Source organism: Typopeltis vanoorti, chromosome 15, assembly GCF_054136105.1.
Source record: "Typopeltis vanoorti isolate ZY-2024b chromosome 15, IOZ_Tvanoo_1.0, whole genome shotgun sequence".
Taxonomy (NCBI): Eukaryota; Metazoa; Arthropoda; class Arachnida; order Uropygi; family Thelyphonidae; genus Typopeltis; species Typopeltis vanoorti.
Window position 1 is genome coordinate 19,923,000 of NC_143563.1, and position 12,367 is coordinate 19,935,366.

Here is a 12,367-nt window from a genome sequence, read left to right on the forward strand (position 1 = left end):
TCCTTGTCTCTACCTGGTGAGTATCAAGTTCCTTGTAATTGTAATCTTTCTTACTTTGGGCAAACCGGACGTTCCATAGAAAAAAGAATTCAAGAGCATCACTCGTCAATTCAACACAACAAACCTGAGAAATCTGGATTAGCTCAGCATGGATTAGAAACAAGCCACAACATCCTTTGGTCCAAGACTCTCTTCCTACACAGATGTCACTACAAATTTGAACGTTCATTTAAAGAAAGTGTACATGCCTTACTTCAACCTCCTAACTTGAATCGTAATGACTGTATACTATATCAAAAATTTGGGAAAGTTTAATCAAGATAACACATTATTTTTTTTTATCAGTCTAATGTTATTTAAGATCATATATGAATTAATATCTTTAATTATGTTTTTAAAATGTTTACTCTTCTAATACTTAGCGATATGACATCACTCGGCTCGTTCTATGTATGAATGATCAATTGTTCGTATTCCACTTTGTTTTTTAAAAACTATTCCTATATAGCCACTGAAGATGGTCTGTAATATTCAGACCGAAATATTTGGCAAATTAAATAATATTCCTGTGCTAACGTGTATATATTTATAATCACTATGTCACACGTAGCGTTAAAAAATCATAATATCTGACAGTATTTGAGTCTTGACAAATAACATATTAATTTGATGGGAAATAGTTGATATGAAGTAATTGAGAGTATATAATAAACATTTAATTATGGTGTTCATGATTTTAGTCAAATCACGTGTTTTATAATTTGAAAGACTGCAATCATGATTTTATTTACTATCTTATTAATTGATTATTAATTATAATATTGCAATGCGTGATTGTAACTGAAATTTTTTCTTGTTTAAAAGCATTAATTCTCCAAATGTTTTTCAGTTTTGAAGAATCTGGGTACTCATTGAATTCAAAGCAATAAGGTTATGTATAGCAATTTCTAATATTATTCATTAATGTTACTTGAAGAATAAACACAGTGCTTCTTTCATTGAGATAATTATTTCTGCTCAAATGCATATAGAGGGCGTCGTGGACATGAGCGTTCGTTAAGTACAAATATTTGAAGTGGATCGTTATAATTATGTGCTAATAATCATAAGTCATAAAATAACGCAAGTTTGCAAGTATCCGATAAGCTCATTCATGAATAGGAAAGTTTCGTTTTGTTATAATTACTGCAATTACTTACAGTAATTGGGTAAGTCTGCATAAAAATGTATTAAATCAGACGTAGTACGCTTTAGCAAACATAATTAATAACCTAGTCTACAATTACTTTAAATGCCGATTACTCATTATTTAAATTATTATTATTTGACACCCACAGGGAGTCCAAAGACTCATTGAGGGAGAGTGTGCCAACAGCATCGAACGATTGGGCCCCTTCCAACTACTAACCACGCTCAAACTTATTTAACTGAGCCATTAGTAGCAGAGGCTCTACCAATCGACCAACCTTTGCCGGCAAATTATTTTTGATATTGTTATTTACTATATCTGTGGTTCACCATGTTTACAAGTAGAATGAAATCATACAAAAACAGCAATTATTTTGTGCAATCAAAAATATACTATAAACTACAATTCCCGAGTATAGTAAAGTAAATAATGTCAAATGCATTAAAAAGGACGGTAGCTTATTTAGTGCTGGGGTTATAAGAGTTCAGACCCTTGTCCCGAAAAAGATTTATATACATATACTTTTCCGAAAGACACCTGTGGTGAATTTTTGTTATTGCCTGTAGCATTCTGATTACTTAAGCTTACCGCAGTTTAAAATTATATATATATATTTCTTGACTTTAATGCCAATGAAAGGTGTGCAATCCCGTTTATGACACTACATCACAGTAATCCCCCCCCCCTCCGTCTTCACCTGAAGTTCACTATTGGAACCTATCTTGTGGTGGTGTTGGAGGTGGGCGGTAGATGGCGTTGATTCGTAGTAGAGGTAAGGTGTAGAGATAGTTGAAGATGTCCTCCCGCGATGAGTCTTCGTACTCCTTGGAGGTATCAGGAATAATAATAATAATAATAATATTTTCATAATCCTGCTTATGTTCAGATGTCACTGTACTTTTGGAAATACTGGAATGCCTGAGGCAAAACGTATGTGCTCACAATAGTCTAGTCTTCCAGACGTTACGATTTATTTGAAAGCCATGCTGTTGGGATAAGTTCGGAACTTTGTACGAGCCAGTCAAGTTTTTCTACTTCATTTTCTTCATTCCATGCCGCAGTTACAGTACGTCACGTTTCCAACATTACATGTTTTTGTTGTTGTTGATATTTTACTTTATATGATGATAATGTTTTCGGAATAAGAACAAATTATTAAACATAAATTTATTAGAGAAATATACTAAATAAGCCATGCGATCATTCCAAATAATAACTTATATAGCAATAAAAAAAAAAAAAAATAGAACATCAGTCTTTAATCAAACAGACATTTTAAAATATGCTGTGTATATGAATACGTTAAATTAAAATAAACAAAAGGCGTCCACACATTTGTTTATTATACAACAGATAAATAGTAGTAAACCAAGGGGTCCGACAGGAATGTCCCCTCTCAGCAACTCTTTTTAATATCTACTTAAATGAAATAATAATAAAATGGAGTAAAAATTTACATCAAGGAATTAAACTTTCACCTACAGTTAACTTAAACACTCTCCTCTTTTCAGACGACCAAATAATAATTACAAATTCTGAAGATAACTTACAGAAAGCTATTTTAAATCTAAATGAGATATCCAAACATTATGGTATGATAATATCAACCGAAAAATCAAAAAAATATGGCCTTTAAAGGACAAGATCCAGCAAGAACTAAGATAGTAATAGATAACAAGATCTTAGAACAGGTGAATTCATTTAACTACCTAGGATGTATGATCACTTATGAAAATGAAAAAGATATAAACATAAAAATTGCAAAATATTTAAAAATAACAGGAGTAATTAACTCTATATTTAAACCAAACCTAGTTCAAAAACAAACCAGGCTAAAAGTATACAATACATTAGCCCTACCGGTCTTAATGTATGGAAGCGAAATCTGGACAATAAAACAAAAAGACAAACAAAGATTAACAACAGCAGAAATGAAGTTTATGAGAAAAACTGCAACGTATATCCTATTTGATCACAAAAGAAACGAAGATATTATGAAAGAATTAAACCAAGAACCAGTAATTGAAAAAAATTAAAAAATACAAACATAGATGGATGGAACACGTTCAAAGAATGAAAACAGAAAGATTACCAAAACAAGCCTTAAAGTACAGCCATTAGGAAAAAGAAAACCAGGACGTCCTCTTAAACGATTCAACGATGACTTCTAAGGCCGGAACAGGCCATACTAGGCCTAAATCCTTGATACGTATGATGATGATGATGATGATGATGATAAATAGTAATCTTCTTTTTAATGCCTGTACTTAAGTCATTTTTCCCCCCTTAGGGGTTTCAAAGTTTGTGTCCAACTTACCATTCCTCCGTATGTTCGCATATAACTAACACTTGCTCTTGAAGATGCTTCGAACTTAAGAGTTTACCGTATATTGTCCATAAATTGCATTCAAAATGAAATCAGTGTTAGTAGGAAAAGCATCTTTCTGATGATCAATAGAGCATTTCTGCTGATCTGTTGTAGATATGTTAATATTTAAGCTAGATTGAACGTCGATTTTCAGAGATACTACCCTTATACAGTCATTCAACTTCCATTTACTCCTTTTACTTGCTGAATTCTTAGAACACATGGCATCGAACCACATGCGCTTCTTATGACCTTTAGTGCAGTCGTGTTTTTTATATATTCTGCGCCATTAGAGCCTTCTCTCTCTCTCTTACTGACGATATACGACATACGCGTAGGGTTGATTTGAATCCATGGAGGAAGCAAAGGTGATTTATAAGGTCTTTACAACTGAAGCTAAATTAGAGTATTATATTAGAAAGAAATTATATTCTTATTCCCAATGCCCGAATAAATTTAGAAATAAATTTATCTAAGTGTGTATATTTCAGTAATTAATTTTGATATATTTATATGTATTTTACTGAAATCACATTCTATTCTAGTCTATGCATAGACAACAAGGGTACACGTAAGGCACTTCGGTGATTCTACCAACATATCCGTCTTTTTGAAGTAGTGACTAGAGGGAGGTAGCCATTCAATGTTGTAGAACGGTGAGGACTGGCTAAAGTGGTAAATGAGTGGAGGTTATCAATTCAATGCTACAAAATGTAAGATTTCAATGTTGTAGAACGGTGAGGACTGGCTAAAGTGGTAAATGAGTGGAGGTTATCAATTCAATGCTACAAAATGTAAGATTTGAAATTTGGGAAACAAAGATGGGATATAGAGTACACACAATCTTGGAAGAAGTAGAGGAGATGTGAGAGCGCTTGTGGACAAAGACCTAAAATTTCGTGGACATATTGCTAAAATTGTGGGAACAGCACAGCAGATAACGGGAATGATGCGGAGGACACTGACTTGTAGAAGCAAGGATGTAATGTTTCTTATGTATAAAGCTTTGATGAGACAACATTTGGATTACTGTTCGCAGATTTGGTCACCTGAATTTCAAAAAGATGAAGATGTATTGGACAAGGGTCCAGAGACGATTGAATAAGGTGGTTTCTGGAATGTCGAGTATGAAGACATTGAGAAAATGCAATTTGCAGAAATGATGGATAGGAGGAGGAGGAGGAGGAGAGGGGATATGATCGAGACATATACAGTAAGCTGTTCAGAGGTTATTACAGAGTCCCTGTAGCTGAGTCAGTATTGACGAAGTCCTTTCGACGGAAAAGCATGGGTTCAGTTCCCTTCAGTAAAGTAAGGTACCTTTATCTGGTCTCTTTCGACTGAAGGTGAGCTAGCCGATTTCATACGGAGGTAAGGTTTTTTTTTATCAGGAAACTCGAGTTTTTCGTCCCCTAGAACAGGAAATCGGGCCCCGTGAACACACATGGATTACAGTCATGAATACGTCTCAGCCATATGTCTGTCCTGAGCCCGGATAAAATTGGCAGGTTGGAGAAAGCAATGGACTACCCTGTAAAAAATCTCACCAGGAATACATTGTGGGCAGTGTTACCTACCGTCGGAAACGACTGAAAGAGAAAACTAGGGAGGTTATTACCAAATTAATGTGTGTGTGTGTGTGTGGGGGGGGTGATTTCCATGGAATGAGTGAAGATAGGAAGCTGTATAAGGAGAATTTGAGCAAGGAAGTGGGAAGGGCAGGTTTTTTTGCATAGAGAGTGTGGTGAGTAATTGGATTTGTCAGAGAGTGCGGTGAGGACAGAAAGAGTGAACATATTTAAGCCGCGGCATGATAAACTGTGTATATAACAGTGGGGCCTTCGACGATGAGTCTTTGACTCCATTGAGGTTTTTTATAATAATAATAATAATAATGTAAAATGATGTGAGGTGCGTTTCGTAAAATACATGAACCTATAAGAGTGTTGTTCCCTCACGCATATGCAAGTTATTCCAGGAATCGGGCTGAACGGATTTTGTTCAAATCTCTATTAAAAGTTTTCAATTAGAATTTTAGTATGTTACTGTAAAGGTTAGCATTTTGTTATTTTCTGTTTGTTTTCCGAATCAATATAATTTTGGCTTCACTCTGACCATTTGTTGTGGACAAACAAAAATATTATATTAAGAGTAGAATAGATAATATAAAACAAAACAAAAAAAAAAGATCAAAGTTTAATGAAAACAAATCATAACTCAGAATTTTTACACATATCCCACCAATCAAAAGAGTCCTTTGAAATAACGTGACTTTGTTCCAGATATGATCATAATTATGGCGAAAACAACGAAAATATCGACCATATAAATGTTTACTTTAATAGTTATAATACCCGTATTATACGGATGCAAATATAAGGAGATTGAATTTCAATCATTTCACTCTGGAACAAAACTTCTGCAGATACTCAGCGAAAAGCACCTAAATACTGCTCTAGGTTCAATTGTAGTCAAGGAATGATGTCTTTGTCCAAAAATAATCGCAGAATGCGCCCCCTCTTTTGGGATTGTAGCGTTTATAGTCTTCTTGGGATTCCATAGGAATATTTGATAACAATAGCATTACAGTAATAATTTCCTTACCTGTTATCCTTAATTTGCCTTTACTAAGTAATATTAGTGGGTTGAAATATTTCTCGCTCGCTGAATGAGATTCAGACGCCAATCTCGTTCTCCAAAGTAATATCGCTACTGGCACACCACCATTCTAAACCATATGAATACTTGAGTTTAGAATTTTTCTAATACTTATCACTGTGTGATCCGAAACAATATTTTCTCTAGCTTCACTTATTCCTCTGAAATTAAATTAAATTCTAAATTACAATAATTATTTTATGCTTGTCACTTGGCCTATTTTATCTATTTTGATTTTTTTCCCCTTCTTTTAGGACTCAATGATTCCGTGGATCAAACTTTCTTACCTTCTGCTGATTCTGCCATGTGCTTTGGCCATCCGAACAAGGTATACCCTTTCTGAAGTGATTCCTCAATCAGTTATTGATAGGAGCAATGAATTTGCTGTTAAGCTGCACAACGCCCTAATATTAAGAAACGAAAATCTGTTTTATTCACCGATATCTGTGTTTAGTGCTCTTGGCATGCTTTTTTATGGCGCCCGTGGAGAAACTGCAGAAGATATGCGACAAGCCTTTGGTTACAACCAAGCCATATTAACAAATGAAGAAGTGCACGAGGCATTCCAGGAACTCGATGCCTATATTTTTAGAATTCCAAAATATTTTATATTTGATTTAGCCAATAGTCTCTTGGTTCATAAAGATTATCCGATTCTCGAATACTACAAAATATTCATATGTATGTTCTATAAAAGCGATGTTTGGGAAGAAGACTTCAGGAAGGGAACTGACATGGTAGTAAAAAACATGAATGCATGGGTGCGAAGCAATACGCAAGATAAAATCAAGTACATGGTCGAGGAAATAGATACCAATACATTGATGCTTCTTCTGAGCATTGCTCATTTCAAAGGGTTTTGGAAGTTTGCGTTCCCCACTGATGAAACCAAAATGGGAACTTTTTACAAGACCGGAGGTGGTACCACGAAATCAGTGCCGATGATGTATTTGAGAAAACAAGAATTCCGTTATGCCGACATTGAAGAAAATAATGTAAAAGCTGTTGAACTCCCTTTCAAAGGAGGGAGTATTGTTATGTGGATTTTGCTACCCAAAGGTATAGAACAGTTGGCTGATGTCGAGAAGAAACTAGACATCAATCTACTGCGCCTGGTAAACGAAAGTCTCAAGATGGTACAGCTGGAAACAATGGCGATTCCCAAGTTTCAAATCCAGAGCTCCAAAGAGCTAAAAGAGCCTTTTAAGGCGTTGGGACTTGGCTCTCTTTTTACTAGAACTGACTTCGGCGGAATCAGTAACGCAGAAGGATTAAGTTTAACCCGAGCTGTGCACAAAGCTCTTATTGAGATCGACGAAAGCGGAAGTGAAGAAGCGTTCGTCACTGCATTCAGCATACTTAAGTCATCTATTAATCGGGAAGAATTTGTGGCAGATCATCCTTTCTTTTTCTTTATTATAGATCAAATCAGTGAACTGATTCTCTTTGGCGGGCGTCTCACTGATCCTTAGTTATTAGCAGTATAAAAATAAGTAATCTTGAATAAGAAGTGTCAAAAGTTTTATTTAGCCGCCAACATTTTTGTCAACATTATGTTTAATAAAGTGACTATATTTAAATGTATAGCTGACCATCCTTTCTTTTATTTTGACATTGATGATCGCAGCGAACAAACTGATTCTCTTTCGGGAGCGGGTTACTGATGCTTAAGTAATTTCGAATAAGAAAGGTCAGAGATAGAAGTTATCCGCCACATTTTTTATCCACATTATATTAAAAAAAAGTGTGTGGGGGTGTGGGGGGGGTGCGCGCCCGCGCTTGTACGTATATTCATGTGAATGCTACCTGCAAAAGTTTGGAATCCTATGGTATATTAGCACTTTAGGTAGGCTTGTGTTTTCCAGCTGCCTTAAATTTTAAAAGTAATTCCTTCAAGAAAATAGAAAGTCAGACTTTCTTTCCCCAACATCTTTTTTGTCTAAAGATTTTCGGCCACTGCAGTAAACAATAAAACAAAATATAATTTAAAGGTATTGTTATATTAGCCACCATTATTTAATGTTATACTTCCATTTTTTTCCCATCAGTGGCTTTAACAGGCACTTACGCGCCCACGCCCTTCCAAGTATCCTTTGACTTTTTAACCGTAATACGAGGATAAGGCGGTTACCACTATGCCTCCAAGTATTCTTGTCTGTAAATTGCATGTGTTATACTAGCCAGTTTGTCTGTTTGAGGAACGAAAAATCGGAGTTTCCGGGTGAAAAAAACCATATACCTCCATATGAGACAGGCTAACTCACCTTTAGTCGAAAGAGACCAGATAAAGGTTCCTCATGTCATTGACGGGAATGGAACCCAGGTCTTTCCGACCAAAAGGCTTCGTCTATACCAGTGGTGCTCAACCCTTTTTACTACGCGAGCTACTTTTCTATAAAAAGTTATTTGACGATCTACTCTCTTATATAGATCACGTTCCCCCAACCTTATATCTGATTATGCACAAATAAACAACTAAAAAAAAAATACACAACTAAAAACTTTATTTGTGTATTTAAAAATTTATTTATCACTTTTAATTATTTTAAATACAACAAAAAAAAATATATCGGAATAAAATATTTATTTCTCTATTTTGGAAAACCAAAGTTAGAAAAAACAAGATTGATTACACACTCACAAGTTACAGGAAATGATGGTTGATTAAAAAAAAAAGTTAATGTGAAATTTGGCATTGTTTGGACCTTGTAATATTTTCATAGTCAAGTTGACATGAAGAAGTGGCCAATCGCAGACAATCATGCAACTGATCATTTGTAATTTGGTTTCTTAATTGATTTTTTATGAAGGTCATATTTGAAAAAGCGGATTCTGACAAGTATGTCGATCCAAAACACGACAGAATTTTTCGCGCAATATAAGTTAATATTGGGAATTTTTCATGTGCATACTTCGAAATGACTTCATTGTTTATTGATTTTAAATGTAAACTATTCTGGATGTTTATTATCTCAAGTTCTACTTCAGCTTGGTTTATATCAAACAGCCCACTAATTTTATTTGAAATTTCTGTGATGTTCAAGTTTTCTTGAAATGGATTATTGATAAAAGATACAATCATTTCAGTTTTATTAAAATCTTTAAATCTTGAATTTATTTATTCCTCAACTAATTCTATTTCACGAATAAATTCTTTTAAATCATAGCGAAGCATTTGTTCAAAAACTTTTAATAAATATGGGAGATGTCTAAATTTGCGGTCATTTATATTTTTCTTTAATAAAAGTAAGTATTGTTGGAAAGTTTTTATTGAACTTAACACGTCAATTAAATTTTTATCTCTACCTTGTAACTCTAAATTTAAATTGCTTAATTTCGTACAGAAATCTACTAAAAATGATAAGTGTAACAATCATCTTTTATCACTCAATTGTGGATAGTATTTCCTATTTCATCAAGAAAATTTTTTTATTTCGTTAATTAATACAAGAAATCTTTCTAAAAATTGACTTCTGCTGAGCCAGCGAACATTATTGTACAACAGAAGTTCCCTATCATCATCTGCCTGTAATTTAAATAACCGCCATTGCAGGGCTTTTCCTCGAACAGAATTTACATTTTTAAATGTAATATCCAAAGCATCTTTTGTGTTTAATATTTTACTACACAGTACTTGTTGGTGAATAATACAGTGGTACGTTAAAAAATCTGGATATTTGTCATCGTTTTTACATAATGAAATGAAGCCTGATTTATTATCTATCATTGCAGGAGCACCATCAATAGTAATAGACACAAGTTTAAAAAGCGGAAGTTTGTGTTGTTTCAAAAATTCATCAAATGCCGAAAAAATGTCTTCTCCCCTAGTTCTTCCCAATAATGGTATAATTTTCAAAAGTTCTTCTTTGCTTGAATAATCTTGAAATACCATGTGAATAAATACAATTAACTGAGCAATATCAGTGAAGTCGTTTGATTCATCAAATTGTTATGAAAACGCATCACACTGGTCAATGTCTGACATTAACCTGGCCTGAAAACTTTTCTCAGACAATTGGAACTCTTCCTTTCGGCAATTTGAAACCTTGTCTGCGGCCTAGAAGTAGTCTCTTTCTAGCGACGTCTCGAACCGAGAAGCTCCTTTCTGGAAGCGGGAAACTCCTCTCTCAAGCAACGTGGATCCGGGCAATCTCTCTGACAGCGACTCTGGACAGGGCGTCCTCCTCTCTGACAGCAATTCTGGAACCGGGACCCCCTTCTGCTTGCTTCAGTCCCTTTTTATTAGGCCTCATCGGAGACCTCTCATGAAGTTTGGCAACCCCCAAAGAATCGGTATGATTCTTTCATCTTAAGTTTCAAGTTCGGCACGCCTTTTGTTCTCCTCCGCTTTCTTTTGATTGTAAGTGGGCGGCCATCAGAAAGTCTTTTGAACACTTTCTGACTGACTTCGGAGATGTTTACACTTAGAGCCTGCAAGCCTTTCTCATACATACAAGTTTCAATAACAATCTTTCTAATGCCGCCACGTACAGCTTCGGCGACAAAAACATTGCTTTTGTTTTTAACACTCTAACATATTCTTATTAAAGCAGTATATGCAGTTAACTTCAAAAGAGTTATTTACAAAAACATCTAATACCAACTATACCTAAACAAATAAAGTTTATTTTTTTACAATATTCACATGGGACTTAACCTAAGTAAAAAAATCGATGTAATGTGCTTTGGAATATTTAATATTTAAGCTACAATCGAGTTTTTACACTTTGCTTATAATCGTATTCACTCGGCTCGCTGTTTGACTTCCACTGATCCAAATTAATTCATTTACCCGGACTTCATAAGAAAATGACTGATTTGACAAGTTTAACGAAAAATAAAGAAACAATAGCAATACACTTAAAGCGAATTAAAAATAATGCAAAATAATGATAAAATATTATGTTTTTCAGTTTTAATTAAATTTGTAAGGAGGAATACACAAGAGAGCGACCACAAATCGCTCCGCGATCGACGGGTTGAACACCCCTGGTCTATACCGACTGAGCTACGGAGGCTAAGGAAGTATAAGTACAACTCGTATTCGTAGAATATGTATTCGGGAGAACTTTAAATGGAAACAAGATCCAAGTAGCAGTTCTGCGCCAACCTCTCGCGGATCACTTTCCACTCGGTATTGAAGTGCATTTGCAAGTACAGCACAAAGATAGTACAACCGAAAACATTCCCTGCACAACAATTTACTCCAGAGTTTCGAAACGTAACTTGAGCAACGTAACTTGCTCCTGGGAAGGTATAACCACGGAAACAAATATTGATACCTTGTATCATAAATTTATTGCAATATTGAACAATAAAATACAAGACTCGATTAAAGTTAAAATAATGGACAAAAATGAAAGAAACAAAGCCCTGGATTACACAGGAAATCAGACACTATATAAAAATTAGAGATAAAGTTTATAAAAAATTTAAAAATACCCGCACAATCAATATTATGAACACAGTTTCAAGTACTATAAAAATTTAATACACCATAAATTAAAAGAAAGTAAAAACAAATACTACAGAAATCAATTCTTAAAATGCCAAGAAAACCCTAGAAAACAATGGAAGTCTGTGAATAAATTAATGTTGCAAAGATACACACAAACAAAACCTCCCCATACTTAAAGATGCCGATAGAAATAGAGAAAATGGAGACAGAGGATTAGCTGAAGAATGCAATAACCATTTTGCCACGGTCACTGAAAGCATTCTGAAAAATTCTAAACCCACCCCTCAGAATTGCACTCCCAAGAGACTTGATAACTCCATGTATCTTTTCCCTACTTGTGAAATCAAAAGTATTATAGCCAGCCTAAAAACAACCAAAACTTCAGGATACGATGGTATTAACATAAGCATTGCGAAAGAATGCCAAATGTACATTATGGAGCCCCCAATGTACATTTCTAACTTATCACTGATGACAGGCACTTTTCTATCAGATTTTAAGAAAGCCGTAGTTCTATTTACAAAAAAGGGAAACAAAAATAACTTGAAAAATTACAGACCGATCACCCTTCTACCGGTCTTTACGAAAATATTAGTGAAATTGGCAAAACTTAGACTCATGAAATTTTTGGACAAAAACAACTTCTTTTTCAAAGAATCAGTTTGGGTTCAGGCAAAAGTTTAGCACAGAACAT

The 12,367-nt window shown here is 34.5% G+C and overlaps 1 protein-coding gene across 1 annotated transcript; it reads left to right on the forward strand.

Annotated features, from left to right (window-relative positions):
- The first annotated feature begins 1,078 nt into the window (after nucleotides 1–1,078).
- Nucleotides 1,079–7,754, forward strand: LOC150098444 (leukocyte elastase inhibitor-like). The gene is made up of 2 exons (XM_090404802.1): nucleotides 1,079–1,208; nucleotides 6,470–7,754. Exon 2 carries the CDS (start codon nucleotides 6,476–6,478, stop codon nucleotides 7,685–7,687), a length of 1,212 nt encoding a protein of 403 aa, XP_090260928.1. The 5' UTR covers nucleotides 1,079–1,208; nucleotides 6,470–6,475; the 3' UTR covers nucleotides 7,688–7,754.
- Nucleotides 7,755–12,367: the final 4,613 nt, after the last annotated feature.